General features: G+C 40.0%; 1 protein-coding gene across 1 annotated transcript in view; it reads right to left on the bottom strand.

Moving 5' to 3' along the window:
- The window catches only part of ext2 (exostosin glycosyltransferase 2), a 23509-nt gene that overhangs the window by 5506 nt on the left and 505 nt on the right, over positions 1-17498 (bottom strand). Inside the window, exons 2-10 of the mRNA XM_037695475.1 lie at positions 17003-17345; positions 16687-16910; positions 16469-16558; positions 14030-14146; positions 13729-13924; positions 11234-11373; positions 11066-11159; positions 3504-3635; positions 508-697 (exon numbers count right to left, since the gene is read on the bottom strand). Of these exons, the coding sequence (XP_037551403.1) occupies positions 508-697; positions 3504-3635; positions 11066-11159; positions 11234-11373; positions 13729-13924; positions 14030-14146; positions 16469-16558; positions 16687-16910; positions 17003-17317 (1498 nt within the window). The 5' untranslated portion in view covers positions 17318-17345. The remainder of the gene's footprint in view (positions 1-507; positions 698-3503; positions 3636-11065; positions 11160-11233; positions 11374-13728; positions 13925-14029; positions 14147-16468; positions 16559-16686; positions 16911-17002; positions 17346-17498) is intronic.

Below are 17498 nucleotides of genomic sequence, written 5' to 3'. Positions count from 1 at the left end.
GGGGTTCTGTTTATTGCATTTATGATTTAATGCAATAAAACAAACAAATTTAAAAGGCAACATATGATTTTAATACTTGGTTTATTTGCACAATGACTTTAATTGCTGGATGTCCGGCCCCTGAGCTGCTGGATCCCCTGAGCTGCTGGATCCCCTGAGCTGCTGGATCCCCTGAGCTGCTGGATCCCCTGAGCTGCTGGATCCCCTGAGCAGTTCTGCTGTCAAGTAAACTACGCCTATGTTGCACAAAGAGTGAACACTTGGTGCATGGCCTGATGATTTTTTATATACAAGATAAACATTATAACTGAACACAAAATAAAGTGAGCAACATAAATCAGTTTCAAACCCAAGCAGTTCTTTAAACGTCGGAGTTATTGTAAGGTACTTGATTTATGCTTTTTGTTGAGATTTCCACTTTACTTTGATCTGACGAACTTGATCTTAGGTCGTTGTAAATACATCTCAACCCACCACCAATTATTTTGATTGACATGGGGCACTCACCCTCAGGAGGACTCTTGTTCTGATTATTCCAAACCACCAACAGTTTAGCCAAGCTCGGCACTTTGGAGATTTCTGTGATGACCCGGAAAAGACTCTCAACGCGATCGTAGGTCAGTACCACTGCGGTGAACCCAGGAGCCCGAGGCGGGATAAGAGGCAAGAACAGAGGGCTGTTCACACTGGACCATTTCTACACAAGACAGAAAACAAAGGGAAACATCAGCACTGTGCCTAAAATCATCTTTAATCATTTGTTGTTGTCTTTCTGACTAATGTGAAAAAGTAATTCAGAACCATACTTGTGTAAACTTGTGTTGGACTTGTTTTCATGACTAAATGGACTAGAACCGTGCTCGACTGGAACGTGAATTCATCTGATATTTTCTGTTACTTTTGCATAAATTAGCAGCACTTGTCTGTTAACGTTTCCCTTAATCCTTTCAAAAACAGAACTGGAAAATCTCATCGGAGCACAAAGTAAACCTCTGAGAACCTGCAGCACAAACCAGAGCGACCAGCAGGGAGCCTGAAAACAGCCGTGGGCCTCCTGCTTGTAGGGGGTAACAAGAAGCAGAATTTATAGTTAGTGTGGACCTCGGCTTTTCTTTCACTGCTGCACTTTAAAGATGGTCTGAGAATCCTGGAAGTCACATCGACTGCAGCTTAAATAAAATGACACTGCAAAACAAAAGACAATGTAAAAGAGTTCTGATAAAAACAGAAGTGAACAATTCAATTTATTGATAAAGCTCCAAGTCACGACAGAAGTCAGGGCTCTGAACAGAAACATTCATCTATAAAATAATAATTGAACATTATTTATCTGAGGAGCAGCTTTGAGTTTAACTCCATCACTGAACTCTCATGTTGAACAAGCATGAAGGCGACAGTGGAAAGAAAAACTCCCTTTTAACAGGAAGAAACCTTTAACAGAACCAGCTCAGGACAAGAGGACCACCTGCTTGGACCCATCAGAATGAGCTGCAGCCACTGACCGTCCTAAGGTCCCACCAACAACTCAGATTTTGTCTGGTTAGTAGAAGTTCTGTAATAAAAGTACAGATCTACTCTTGAAACATTCAAAGGCCGTGTTTCCCTCCAGTGACAATCTTTTTAAGTGTGGCAGAAACGTGTGCGTCCTGAAGCACAACCGAACTGGGCTTTTCTTCCATTGTGCGTCTTCTTCCACAGCATCAGCACCAGGCGGTCAACACAGACACTCTCTACACCAGTCACTCCATCGCCAATAAAAACTCACTTTACTGGCAACTGGAAACTTTCCTGTGGTTGTTGTCACATTGTCACACAAAAAGGGGGAAGTAATTAAAGTAAGATATACAGCACATTTTCATAAAAACTGGGTATAACACACTCAGAGCACTTAAGTCATTTGTCAAACCGAATAAATTAGAAAAAAAAAGCCACAGCTCGACTTGTTGCAACAGATCTGAAGGAGGCCCCGTGTTCTTCTTCTTCTTTCAGTATATAGAAGTCTCCAGAAAGGAATTTTATTTGGTTATTTGATCTGCTGCTGTGGTTCTTCTCTCATCTTAAAAACCATCAAAAGCTCAGAGGTTAAGAACAAGACAAGAATAAGTGCGTCTCATATTCAAAATGCCTGGATGAGTTTGTCCTGTTCACATAAACACATTACACTTTAACAACCAAAACGTACAGCTTTAATAGACACTAAAACAAAGTACTGATAGAATGAGGTATTATTATGTGTACACAGATGTAATGGCATCTCAAGCATGAGATTGTGTAAAAAGGTCAGCTAGATTAGATTTTACATACGTGTATTTCCAACACATTTACGATCAAATGATTTTAAAACCTCAAATGTTTTCATTCATGTATAAATGATACACATGTGCCTCTTACTTAAAACATATCTCAAACAAAATGCTGTTTGTCCTTCGTTCAGAAAGCCCACGTTGCCCTAAAGGCCAGGGCAACGTGGGCTTTCTGTTACCGCCCTGAAGTCCTGAGGAGGAACACAAGCTCTGATTTTTAATGTGTTGTCCATGTCCATTCATTCTCCTCTCCCATCTCTGGAAGAGCATGCACCTCAACACATTTCACCTCTTCTGAGTCTGGACAAAGCTCCGTGTGACTATAACACTAACAGACTGGAACAAACAGGTCAGATCGTGTCATCTGGACCAACAGATTGGGTTCAAATGCTCCGACAGATTAGGAGGGCAACGTCAAGAGTACCTGCTGAACAAGGAGTTACCTGCTTGGAGAAAGAGTCTGCCATGGTCAGTGACAGAATTCAAGGAAAACTAAATACATCCCAAAGATCAGTCACAGTCAAACATGTACACAGTGACCGCAGCCTCTAAAATCCAAACACTTAGTGGATCTACATTTATTGCAGCCCTTGTCAACAACTGATGGATTCAAAGGCATTGCTATGCAGCTACACACATGCTGACATGCACACTTTTCTCTCCCACAGACAGCTTGAAGGAGACTCGAGATGAAACCAAGCTGATAAACAACTCCGGAGAGATGGTTGCAGAGTCACTATGTCTGCAGCCACAAACTCGCACAACCAAAACGAAGCCAAGCACACACCAACCATCCTCCACATCCAGAAAACTCCCTACAAACACAATGACTAAGACACACAGGAACTTATTTTTCACCACAGAAGAAGCACCCGCCTCGAGCAGAACTGCTGACACAGGCTGGCTGCTTCAGAGCTTTCTGCTCGTGCACAAAGCTGGAGGGCGCTTCACAAAGAGAGAGCATCTACTGTCACTGTGCGACAGAAGTCTTGATTTAAGAGGCGCAGGAGGAATGGAAAAACCTCTGTGGCCGTGTGAGCGTCTGCATGACGGCCATAAAAACACTTCTAATAAAAGGTTCCGCTTGTTTGAACACAACAGCTCAGAACATGTAGCTGTGATGTGCACGAGTCGGCCGAGTGCAGTGTCAAGAAACTTACAAACGCAATGCAACAACAATAGATGGACAAAGGTACGTACCACAACAGAGGGATTATTCCACTGCTCGTAAGTATGAGCAGCATATGGGTAAATGCGGTCATTGATGATCTGCAGAGTTGTCAAACCAATGGCTTTCATGGAGCTGAAGTAGGCCTCCCAGAACCACCGCGCCTAGAGCACAAAATTACACAAGTTATCCAAACTAAATGTGGAGGGACAATAGATTTGAAAAGGTCACCAAGTTGGACACAATACAGGCTTTTCTTAGTTGTTAAATATTAAGTTAATTACAATGCATCGAGTTTGCCTGGATACCAAATGTGAATTTAGAAGAGCTCATCAATCAAATGAAAATAATGAGTTTATTAAAGATGATAACTTTTAAACAAACTAAAATCCAATATTATCAAAACATCTTAGGAACAAGAAAAACCACCTTTTGAAAGTCCTGGCAGTTAAAAAGTCTCTTGACATTAACATTTAATATAGAATTATATGTTTTAGCGCATGGATTACATTTAGCAATCTTTGTAGGATCACAAACAAAAACTTGAGATTTTTCTCTCAAATTTCTTGTCAAAATATAAAAAGTAAAAGACTGATCTGGACATGACGGTACCTCGTGAAGCTGCTCGTAACATGTTTGAACGTGTCATAAAGTGCAGCTGTTACAGTAGATAACAGCATTTTTTACACTCCAAACTGAAAACTCCTGATATTCTCCACGGACACGTCTGACGGATATTTTGCAGCCCTCTCCAGCTTTTTATCCTTCAACAGCTCTTCTGAAGCCCCATGAAATCTCTTGTCTGTCTCTGCTTTCCTTCAGCAGATCTCGGTTTGAGTAACGATCTTTCTGATGAGTGAACTTTTAACCCGGGGCTCAACTTTATCGTGTAGGACGCTGGACTCCTCATTTGGAATTCACTACACATTTTGTTTTTGATCAAGACTGTAAGAATGAAAAATAATGTCCATGAGTTGAATTTGCCTATTTGTGACTGCATAATCAAGTTATGCCTACGTAGAACATTAAAGGTCAGCTCGCGGAGAGAGCACAAAAAGAGCTAACGGATCTTTAAAACCAAGTCATCTGCCAGCAGGCACCGATGCGCACCGACCCCAAGAACACAGAAATAATTCACAATATACTGAAAACAAACAGTTAAAGTACTTTTTTTGTTTTGTTCCTGATGAGACCGATCTTTACAAACATGTGACCAAGACCTAAACCACTAATGTCTACGTAAAGAATGAAAAGCTGGAGTTAAACAACAAAGGACACCGTATATTTTTACAGTCGAGCTGAAGAGAATTTTAAACGACTTCCTAATTTCAAGCGCCTATAAATCAACCAGCTATGAAAGTTTATTTTCTGACTGGGAGGAGGCAGAAAGAACACTGTGCTGGCCCCGGGGCCCACACCGTCATGCTCCACCCTCTCTCAACTCCAGCAGGAATTCTATGAGCAGAGAAGAACGAGCATCACTGCGAGACAGAAGCGACAGCATCGCCTCATCGTCCAGCTGCAACACTCACAAGAAGATATGAAGATGGGAAGAAGTTGTGTAGCAGACATGATTATGACAAACCAAACAGCACAAATAATGAATCAAAACAGAATTCACAAATAAATTAACACGAAATGTGAAGTATAAAAGTAAACACAGCAAGAGAAACACTTCAAGGCAAAAAGTAGTAGTTAATTGATAAAATAATCACTTTATAAAAATGTTTTGAAACCTTCCATAATACATAAAAAACCCTCCAGCAACTCATTTTGTGATGCTCACAACCAAAGTGATGAGGTTTAGCTGTCAAAAAATAGCAATTCTTTCTTTAACCGCCTTACAACCTAGCTGTTTTTGTTACTTTTCCTTTTATTTACCATTTTATTTTCACTTGTTTAAAAAAATAATATATATATATGTGTGTGTGTATGTATGTATATATAAATAAAATTTGTACGCATCCTTATGATTGTCTATTATTGTCGTTCTTGTCCACTACGAGAAGTTTGTAGTTTATTCTGACACAACCAAAAACAGGAAGAAAACCGTCTATGATTCTGCCACTGGAGACTGTAATGTTTTTCCTTAAAGATTTATTAGTACAGTAGTCCCTCGATACTTCGTGGTTCGTTTATCGTGGACTTGCTCCACAGCGGTTTTTCAAAATAAGATTGGACATGACACACAACTGGCTGGTTGATAGATGAGCTGCACGATCGGCATGGAATTTTTATTTAAAATAAATTATTTTAAATTATTTAGCACCTGCTGCACCTGTGTGCAGCCCATAATGCAGGATAAACTTCCTGCTGCAGCTGATCAGCTGATCTTCAGTGGAGAAGTGGGCGTGGCCAAGAGCGCTTGCAGGTGGCAAAGAGCAGCGGAAGCAGGAGCTGACATCATGACATTCTGTCTCTTTTAGAGCGTTTAGAAACATTGTCTAGAATATTGCAAGACTACTTACTACTTGTAATACTATTCCTAGTTTGCAGTTTTTCACTTCTCGCGAGGCTTCAGGGAACGAATCCCCCGTGATAAACGAGGGACTACTGTACTTTACTTAACTGTACTGTACAGTTAAACCCCACTTTCAAAGTACATGTCTTTATGTTTATAATGCACATCACTTTATAACGTAGCTGTTTGTTTCATTTTTTTATATATAATTTCTTCCATTTCCTTTTCATTTTACATGATTGCCTACTGTTGTCTGTAGCTCATCTGTGTTCTCTATAAAATCAGGTCTCTCTTGTGAACGAGTCCTCGAGGCTCATTGAGACTAACCTGCAGAAATAAAGGTTGAATTGAATGTTGAGTCCTGATGTGAGTGAGCTCTCTACTCTGTGTATTTACTGACTCAAGACGACGCCACCGGCGCTGTTGACAAACGGGACACGGGTGGAAATTGTGCTACAGTGATCCAAGACCACGAGACGGGCAGTTAGAGAAGACATGGAGGTAGATGAAGTGAGGACAGAGGAAGATGGCTCACTGTGGCAACGCTGAAGAGGAAACAGCCAAAAAAAAAGATGTCTAAAGTTCTGATAACTCACATTTATGACAACAAATGTACTTAATATAATTATGGAGCTGGTGTTTATCTGGTCCTGGCTTTAAAAAGGCTGGAAAGTCTTTAGTTTTGTTTTTGTTTATTTTACTGCGGGATGCATTTATTAAGAATGACATGGTGAAAAGTACCATTTAATAAAGAGTAAAAAATGACTTGAAATCCTGTAAAATCAGCTGCAGTCAATTTACAGTTTATGGGAGGAATCTAAAGCTGAGCTGAATCAAAAGCCTGAAAGGAAATATGCAGTTAAAAGTAAATCACGTCAATTACAAACAATCTTTCTTGGGCTACAGATTATATATATTTGTATATATAAACAATTAAAAATAACTCTGACAACATTTTACAGCTGCTTAGTTTCTGTCTGTTGAATAATAGGCCTTTAAATAATCTTAAATTTAGAAATCTGTTGTGAGGAAGAAACAAAGTCTGAAAATGACTGACACAAATTTAACTGCAAACTCAGTAAACGAGTGTTGTCCTTTCATTTAACTAAACATGCAATCTAATGAGAGACAGACAGAGACAGACACAGAGAGAGACAGAGAGAGAGAGAGAGAGAGAGAGAGAGAGAGAGACAGAGAGACAGACAGAGAGAGAGACACAGACAGAGAGAGACAGATGGACGGACGGACAGACACAGAGAGAGACAGAGAGAGAGAAAGAGAGACAGACAGAGAGAGAGACAGACAGAGAGACAGACAGAGACAGAGAGACAGACAGAGAGAGAGACAGACAGAGACAGACAGAGAGAGAGACAGACAGACAGAGAGACAGACACAGAGAGAGAGAGAGAGACAGACAGAGAGAGACAGAGACACAGACAGAGAGAGAGACAGACAGAGAGAGAGACAGACAGAGACAGATGGACGGACGGACAGACGAATAGACGAATAGATGGATTGATTTGTCCCCGTAGTGAAATTGGTTTGCTTAATTAAAATAAACTTCAAGAGAAAAACAACTGGACTTTATTTGTAGCAGAAGACGTTGTGCTTCTCATCCGAGGAGCTTCCTCAATTCAATTCTTCTGTTACAAATAAGGTCCAGTTGTTTTTGTCTTGAACTTTTTTAATTTTCCACGTCCTGCATGACCGAGAGCTTCACCACCAAACTGGTTTGCAGCGTCGTCAGCAGGCATTTACATAAAGGACGCACAAACACAAACATGACATCAACATCCATCATTTAACGGCAAAGAAGTTTGAGCTCAGTAATTTAAGATAACTTTTTATTTTTTAATGATTTAATCACTTGTGGTATGAAATAAATTGTTGTCCTGTTTTTTTAGATTAAAGGAAGGCAGCACCTTCGCCCTGAAGGAGGCAACTCAAATGAGGATCTTAGGGATGTGTCTGCTATAAAGAAATGAAATTAAAGAAATTAAACTGCTGCAGTGACTATCAGAGTATTCTAATATGAGAAGAAACAACTCAAATATTTTAAACGTTCACCATCTAGGTGTCCAAAACGTTTCAAATTTATGTCTTTAGTTCAGTCTCCTTACTTTGACTTCAACAGCATTTTAAGAGCCCTTATTGTAATTACTTACAAAGAAAACGTTAGCAGTAACTTAATACACTTTTAATCAAAAGTAACGTGATAATTTTATGACGAGTCTATGAAGGATGAGTTAGCTGCACATTGAACATGGACCACATTTAAAACCAAGGCCTGCTTAGCCCTCTGCTGGCAAACTAATGAAATGCTTCTTTGTCTACATTAAAAACAAAATGATTTGTTTGAATGTTTGTTTTGTCCAATTAGCAAAGCAGCTTTACAGATATAATCAATTGATAATAGATACAATCAATTGATAATAAATGTAGCACTGAATGGTTAACCTGAGCCATATGTACGGTTAAATATGGCTCATAAATTTACATATTATTGTATTAGTCACTGGGAAATATGATAATGTTGATATGCTTGATATTTTAAATAGCAACTTAAGAATTGAGAGTTAAACCAAATACATCACAAGTACACCCGTGACAACTTGCAAATACAGCAGGCATGGTAAAACGCTGGCTTTATATCACGGTAAACAAGTTGTCTATAAATTAGAATATACAGGTCCTTGTGAAAGTATTGGGCCCCTTGAACTTTTCAACCTTTTGCTACATTTCAGGCTTCAAACATAAAGATATAAAATTTTAATGTTTTGTGAAGAATCAACAACAAGTGGGACACAATCGTGAAGTGGAATGAAATTTATTGGATGTGTCAAACTTTTTTAACAAATAAAAAACTGAAAAGTGGGGCGTGCAGTATTATTGGGCCCCCTTGCGTTAATACTTTGTAGCTCCGCCTCTTGCTGCAGTTCCAGCTGCAGTTCCAGCTGCAAGTCTCTTGGGGTTTGTCTCCATCAGTTTTGAACATGGAGACACTGAAGTTCTGCCCATTCTTCCTGCAGAACAGCTGGAGCTCAGTGAGGTTGGATGGAGCGCGTTTGTGAACAGCAGTCTTCAGCTCTTTCCACAGATGCTCGATTGGATTCAGGTCTGGACTTTGACTTGGCCATTCCAACACCTGGATACGTTTATTTGTGAACCATTCCATTGTAGATGTGTCTTTATGTTTTGGATCATTGTCTTGTTGGAAGATAAATCTCCGTCCCAGTCTCAGGTCTCTTGCAGACTCAAACAGGTTTTCTTCCAGAATGGTCCTGTATTTGGCCCCATCCATCTTCCCATCAATTCTGACCACCTTCCCTGTCCCTGCTGACGAAACGCAGGCCCAAACCATGATGCTGCCACCACCATGTTTGACAGTGGGGATGGTGTGTTCAGGGTGATGAGCTGTGTTGCTTTTACACCAAACATATAATTTTGCATTGTGTCCAAACAGTTGGATTTTGGTTTCATGTGACCAGAGCACCTTCTTCCACATGTTTGGTGTCTCCCAGGTGACAAACTTTAAACAACACTTTTTATGGATATCTTTGATAAATGTCTTTCTTCTTGCCACTCTTCCATAAAAGCCAGATTTGTGCAGTGTATGACTGATTGTTGTCCTATGGACAGACTCTCCCACCTCAGCTGTAGATCTCTGCAGTTCATCCAGAGTGATCATGGGCCTCTTGGCTGCATCTCTGATCAGTCTTCTCCTTGTTCCAGGTGAAAGTTTAGAGGGACGGCCGGGTCTTGGTAGATTTGCAGTGGTCCCATACTCCTTCCATTTCAATATGATTGCTTGCACAGTGCTCCTTGGGATGTTTAAAGCTTGGGAAATCTTTTTGTATCCAAATCCGGCTTTAAACTTCTCCACAACAGTATCTCGGACCTGCCTGGTGTGTTCCTTGGTCTTCATGATGCTCTCTGCTCTTTGAACAGAACCCTGAGACTCTCACAGAGCAGGTGCATTTATACGGAGACTTGATTACACACAGGTGGATTCTATTTATCATCATCAGTCATTTGGGACAACGTTGGATCATTCATAGATCCTCACTGAACTTCTGGACTGAGTTTGCTGCACTGAAAGTAAAGGGGTCTAATAATATTGCACGCCCCACTTTTCAGTTTTTTATTAGTTAAAAAAGTTTGACACATCCAATAAATTTCATTCCACTTCACGATTGTCCCACTTGTTGTTGATTCTTCACAAACAATTAAAATTTTATATCTTTATGTTTGAAACCTGAAATGTGGCAAAAGGTTGAAAAAGTTCAAGGGGGACGAATACTTTCACAAGACACTGTATAATACAAAGAAACTGCTTAATCATCTTTTCATCTTTAAATATAGAACGTCACCGTAACTAAAATGAAAATATATTTTAAACGTATTTTTTAAATAAAGTGATGAAAAGAATAAAGCATCGTTCCTTTTAGTGTCTGTGATGTTTGAGATAAAAATTAGTTTGCAGCAACTTAATCTGCACAGCAACAGAGCAGCAAAGGAGTCGATCAATAATATGAAATCTATTCAGTAGGTGTACACTGACCCCTGCAAAAACAAATAAATAAATTAAAAATCTCAGCAAATGTTAGATCAAGCTGTCAGGTTGAGCCTCACTGATGCAACTGAAGACAATCTCTGAATGTTGGGCCTAAACGTCTGTTTGGTGCGTACAACTGGTAAATGGACAAGAGTTGATGCAGGAGAATGAGAAGCAGCTGAACTCGTGCACTTCTCTCAGGACCGCGTCACTTGTGTTTCCTGTGGCTAAACGCAGATATCAAATGAAGAGTGAGCTGCATTCTGTGCATTTCATCCAAGCTCAAATAAACATGGAATCATCTATGAGCCTTTTAAAATCTAGACTGAACATGAGGAAATTCTGTTACAAAAAGTGAGGTACAAATCTAAATTCTTATCTTTTGCATTTCACATAAAATTAAGTTTTGGCCTCTAGAAGTACAACTGGTCGGGTGGTTTGACGGTTAAAAACGAGCACGTGGCGTGGCCTGACTGGCAGCACCTCCACTTCTCGTGACCGTACCTTAGAGGATGAATCCAGTTACATTTCTAAATTAAATATCTCCTGAGTTGGCTGAGATCATCTCTGTTTGTTACCTGTCTTTGCATTTCTTCAACTTGTCTTTGAGGAATGCTCTTCAGGATGGTGTACATCTCAGATAACTTCTCCTCTGGAATGACCACAGACGCCCTGTGTAGGAAAAAAACCGTCAAGGAAACAAACATTCAAACATGTTTTATCGTTGCTCCAAGATTCAGACGCACCTTTTCCAGTCCAGTACTTCAGAGAAGGGCAGAATGTAGGAGTCGGCCAGGATGACAGGGACACACCCAGCCTGCAGAACATCACTGAGGGCAGCCTGACCCAAACGAGCCCCTCGCAAAACAACACAGAAAGACGACTCCTGTGGAGACGTGTTGGGACAAAACCATTTCTTTCATTTTGACCGAGTGTTACAACTAGCGCTACAGACATGTTTTCACTTTAAAATGTTAAACCTGCAATTTGACTAAAAATAAATACTGTAATTACCGCACTATAAGCTGCTACTTTTTCACACACCTGAACCCCAAGGTTTATATAATGCTGCAGCTAATTTATGGATTAACTTTTTGAAGGGCTAACAAGCTTCCTGCAACCAAAACATTTGGCTTCATCACATGGGGAGATCAAATGCCCAATACACGTCTCTCTCGAGGGGTGGCTCCTCATGATTTAATGAGACTACCTGTATAAATAAAGGACAAAAATAAAATTTGACCAATTAAATTACCGAACAGGTCCCAGTGGACCAACGAAACTTTGAATTACCGTAAATAAAACGCACTCTCCCTAAATTCTTCATGTCAGTAACTTTGCACTTCATGAACACGCCCTCCTCAAGGAAAACACACAAGACATGAGATGAAGCAGCTTTCAAGTTAAAGGCGATCGATGTGGCTGTCGAAGAAGGAAACGGAGCTGCACGTAAGCGAGGCGTTTCCTGGTAGGCTACTGTGTTCATTTATTTTTAAGCAGCCTCGTTACAGGCGCTGTTCAGAAAAAACTTTTACTGGACCTATTTGCGTATGTTACAGTACATATTTAATTAAAAGTTGTTTTTTTTTTTTTAAATTGCGTAAATATCTCCTGTTACAACTAAGGATGCACCGATCCACATTTTTTTACTTCTGATCCGATCCCGATACCTAAATCTGGATATCAGCTGATACTGATCCAGTTCCAATATCATGATCATTGATTTTACATGAGGCTGTAATAATCTCCTCTCAAGTACAATTTGTACAAATATATGCATGCATGTCCAAAAAGGCAACTTGAGGTAAGTTTTATTAATGTGGGATAAGTTTTAAAGTTAGAATTAAATTCTGCTAACACAAAACATGTTGTTTTTTTATTCCTAGTTTTAAAGTGGATATTAAAGTGATTAATTTAAGTGATTGTTTAAAGTTAGTTTATATTTTTTTAAATAAGGGGCAGATATAAGAATTTTTTTCTTTCTGCACTCTTTTCATCCAATGTTTTATTTTTGATGAATTTATTTTGTTTCATTTAAATGAATGAATAAATGAACTAAATTAAATAAAATGTTAAATGGCTTCAAACATCTGCTAAGTTCATGGCTTAAACCAACAGACATGTTCCTGTTTTTAGTATTTACATCACTTTATAATGTAGCTGTTTTTGTTTAGTTTTTTTATTTTTATATATATAATTTTCTTGTAATTTTCGAATCATGTTTTTTATGATTGTCTACTGTTGTACTGATAAATATCTCCTGGAGGGTAAACTATATCTTGACTGCAAGTATCAAGCTGTGAAATCCTTTGTTTTCTACAACTGATAGCTGTTGGTCATTAATTATGATGAAGTTTAGTAACTTCTCTGTAAACATTCGAGCTCCGGGGTTTCAGCGACGTCTTCTTCTTGTTCAGTCCGGGGCGGGCGGTCTGATTTCGGTCAGCCGCGCTCAGTCTATCCCTCCTCAGAGACGGACAGACTGAGCGTGTCTGGCCGGGTCAAGTTGAGCAAAGAGCAGCGCCCCGCTGAAGCCCCGGAGCTCGAACGTCCATCGTAAAACTAACTTTACCACGGTTTAATGTGGCGCTATGGCTCTGCAGACAGTGCAAGATGCTGTCTTGTCTTGTGGTGTTTCTAGTGTAAAATACTTCCACACAGCGACATGTTTAGATGAAAAGTTTGTTAGCTGTTAGCCACAGTGCTGCTAACTCAGTCCTCACGTTGCAGCTGCTGCAAACTATGAAATGGATTTCCTGAATATGAGGCGGGTCTTATTATTCTGGGTCCATGAGACACGCCGCCGTTCAGGAAATCCAGTCCGTAGTTTGAAGCCAACGTGCATCATGGATCGGAAATATCGGATATGTAAATTATGCTGGTATCGGAGGCTGATACCGGATCGGCCCCATCCTTAGTTACAACGTGGACACCTGCGACTTATAGACAAGCGCAGCCTATATATGTACAAAATTGAATTTTAAAAATGTATTTAATAGGCATGGCTTCTATTCAGGTGCGCTCAATAGTCCAGAAATTACGGTAAATATTTCCAGCTTTATTGTTTCCAGAAGCTGAAATATATTTCAGTCCTGAAATATACATGTTTTTAATCATGTGCATGGTTGTTAACAAATTATACGTACTGACGTGATCAGGTACGAAAACATTTAGAGAAGTGAAACCCTAGTAATACAATAATAATAATACTTCTTTATTTTAATGCATTTGTAGTTCCCACCTGCAGAATTTGTGGGTAGTCATACACCTGTCCTTTGTAGCATCGCTTCCTAGCCGAGGCAGCACCCTGGGAGAGATTGCTGCACTTGTTCAGCAGGAGCAGGGATTCTCCATTTTCTTCCTTCAAACGCTCCAGCTCGGCACGATACTCTCGGTGAATGGCAGTTTGAGATGACAAAATAAAATAGCGCTGCGGCCTGAGTGAATGGAAAGAAAATATTCAATCATAAACACAGAATGTAGAGAAATGATTTGATTAGGATGGAATCCTGAAAATGGTGATAGTTGCAGTAAGACATTACCCAGGTTGTCTTTCTGGCAACACAACATCTGCAGAAAGGGGACTGTAAACTGGGATGCTGACATCATATCCCTGTCGGTAAGTCCATGTGGAGAAACCACCCCCAGCCAAAAGTGCTCTGAAACAAATAACCAGGACTGTAAGAAAGTTGTCACACAATAAAGTTCTTGAAAAGCACAAGCTATAGAAAAAAAAACTTTGGAAGTTTTAATATAAAATTTTTGCCCAAGTAAGAATCACAAAACATGACAGAATATCAACCTCTGTTTAACAACAATATATTCTGCTGTTGCTGCTATCAGTAACAAGACACTTGTTTCTTGTGCTGTATCTTTAGGAAGGGAGACTATGAAGTGAAACATCAGCACGAACACCTGGTTCCCATGAGGCTTCATGCTAAATGGAGTCCAGGAGGAAAAACAACCTTAAAGCTAAAGGAAGTGTTCACCGTCTGGTGTCTTTGTTCAGAAAAACGACCTCTGCAACCAAAACATTCACCTTTCTGACGGGGAATGAGCTGGTAAACACAATCACATCTTTGTTTGGTCTGAAAACTGTGATTTCCTGCCATTTCCTAATGGTAAACAGCTCTTAAAACTACTTTTTATATTTAAACACGTTCATGCTGTTGCTATGGTAAAAGATTGTTGTCTAACGGTTTCTTTTTTGTATGAAAAGAAAACACTAAAATCTTTTACAGCCAGAAAACACATCCAGAAAAATTTATTTCACATATGCAAGAAGGTTGTTTTTTAAAACTTAAAACACCTGTAACCTTAAAACAAGTTAGGCTCCTGAGACAGATCAATGCGTGTCGAGATCCGACTGCGTCTACAGTAACGCAGCAAACAGGATCAGCAAACTGCCACCAAGTTTTAGCTCCCTTCCTTTAAAATAGCTTCTGCTTCATCTGTGAGAGAGAAACACTAAAGCTGATTTTTATTTAACTCAAGAAGTTGATATTTTTCATCCTTTAGATGTCTAAAATGAGTCCGCCCATCTGATATGTGGACCTCCACGTCTGCTCTGCCTGCAGAACACCGATGTGAATGACCCACGCCGGCATTTTTGACCAAGAACTCAGACTCTGAGTTGAGCTCTCAGAACCAGCTCCACATTCTGAAGAGAGTCTGTCGAACTTTCGCTCACATTCACGTGATCCGTCCAAACCTCCTTTCCCTCCGACGCCATCGCAGCTTCGCCTTTTCACCTGTGAGCGAGTTCTACAGGTGACAGCTGACTTACTAACACTTCAAAAGAGCAGGGGAAGATACATAAAATGCTAAAATGATTAGAAAATATGATAAGTGAAATAAATAAAGAAAAATTGAGTTACTGTAATTTATAATTGCAAAGGTCACATTTTCTTGATTTTCAATTTCAGTCTCTTCTTTCTAATAAAATATATTTTTCCAAAGAAAGTCAACAAATTGCAATGTGTAGTCCCTGTAACCCTATTTTGACTTGTGCACGGTCTACTTTCAGTTTTAGGTTACTGAAGGTGCTGGACCGGTCACTGAAGCTGTGGAGAGACGAGGTGGAACACCAGACCTGCAATGGTCCAGTCTGTAAATGAAGCTCTGAAGTCTGGGAAGATGCACGACATCATGCTTCACCCAAACGAGCTCGTTACCTCGACCACATAGACTGAACTTCTTGAGGACGTCGTCTAATGTATAATAACGCCTTTAAGCATTTTTATTTGTTGAGTTCTCTGCTTGGTACATTATTTTCCTCTTTTTTGTTTAAGCAATTTAAAACATGACATTAATGTCACTGTTTAAAGGAAACAATTGCTCAATAAATTAGTAAAATGTAACTTTATATGTTCTGTTCAAGTTCATTCAACGAAGGTACACACGGTGTGACCCATGTATTGTTGCTTTTTTAATTTTACTGTAACTGACCTCCAAAAGAGCTAGAAACAGGGACTCAGCAGCTGATCATCCGAAGATAAACTATAGGAACTACAGGCCACGTATTATGTATTACATGTATTATTATGGGCGGCTGTGGCTGAGTGGTTAGAGCAGGCGTCCTCCAATGCAAGAGCTGGGGGTTAGATTCCACCAGCAGTCACATACTGAAGTGTCCCTGGGCAAGACACTGAACGCTGATGTGTGTCCCATCGGTGCATGAATGTGATAAAGCTCCGATTATTCTTTGTATAGATCTAGTATAGAGCTGTATGAATGGATAAATGAGGCACAGATTGTTGTAAAGAGCTTTGAGTATCTTGATCAGACAGGAAGGAGTTGTATAAGTACAGTCCATTGTCCATATTTATGTTTTGTACCCTTTAGTGAAGGTTTTTGTTTGGATTAAGACAAAAAATGCCTCCCACAGATGAACAGAGACCAAAAAAGACAAAAAGCATGCATGTTAGGCTGCCTTCAGGAAATTTGAATTATGACATCTTTATAGGAACATTTGTAGCTACCGATCTCTTGGCACATCCAAAGCAGTGTTGTAGTCAGGGGGCCCTCCAGGTAGCATGTTGAAAAGTAAATGATTCATCCCCTTGTCCCATCTACAAAAAAAAAAAAGTGCTTGGGTAAAACAATTAACAGATTGCTTGAGGAAAAAACATCACAGAAACCAGAGGTAAAAAGTAATGTTTAAAATTAATTTAAACACGTGGCTCCAGTAATATTGTACCTGGGTAGCATTGTCAGAGCTTGAGCAGTCTCCCTGATTCGAAGCGAGTTTTGATTGAGCACGTCAATAGATGGGATAAAAAGACAAGCCCTGGTGACGTCATCCGTGTAAAAGTCACTGTCAGAGATTGAACTGAGCAGGTCGTTGTATTCTCGTGACAATCCAGTGCTGCTGATGGGAACCCCCAGTTCATCCACAAACCTCTGAAGAGGGTAGATGTAGACCTACAGAAGCAGTCGATTCAATATTAAATCAAAGCTGAGAGTCAAAACCTCCAAAGCTCAACATAGTGAGAGTTACTATGAGCACCAGTTACCTTGATTTTGTTCTTGGGGTTGTAGCCACATCTATATACATCAAAACAGGTGTGCATCCGACAACTTAGGTCACCCCTCTCAGGTATGGGACTGGATCCAGGCAGCCGGATCAGAGGTGCATCATGGACACTGCCCTTTTCAAGAGTCCATTCAGTCGTGGACTCAATGGAGTGAGGCCAAAACTGAAACATCCCGGTGGCAATCAGTCCAAGGAGCACAACGGAGAAGAGGGTGATGTAGTACAAGCGGTGCTTGGTTTTCATACGAGGGATTAGAGCAGGGCCCCGGGAGCTGTACTTCCCTGAGCCATACATGACTGCCACCTCTCCGTCAGACCAGCCGCTGTGGGGACACAATTTATATAACGCATTACGGGCTGTTATAAACCATCTTAAACCATGTTATAAACCATGTTATAAACCATCTTAAACCATGTTATAAACAATGCTATAAACCATCTTAAACCATGTTATAAACCATCTTAAACCATGTTAT

The sequence above is a fragment of the Nematolebias whitei genome, chromosome 2 (assembly GCF_014905685.2).
Source record: "Nematolebias whitei isolate Nwh7 chromosome 2, NemWhi1, whole genome shotgun sequence".
Taxonomy (NCBI): domain Eukaryota; kingdom Metazoa; phylum Chordata; class Actinopteri; order Cyprinodontiformes; family Rivulidae; genus Nematolebias; species Nematolebias whitei.
Note: the sequence above shows the minus strand (reverse complement) of the source record. Positions and strands in the feature narration are given on the sequence as shown.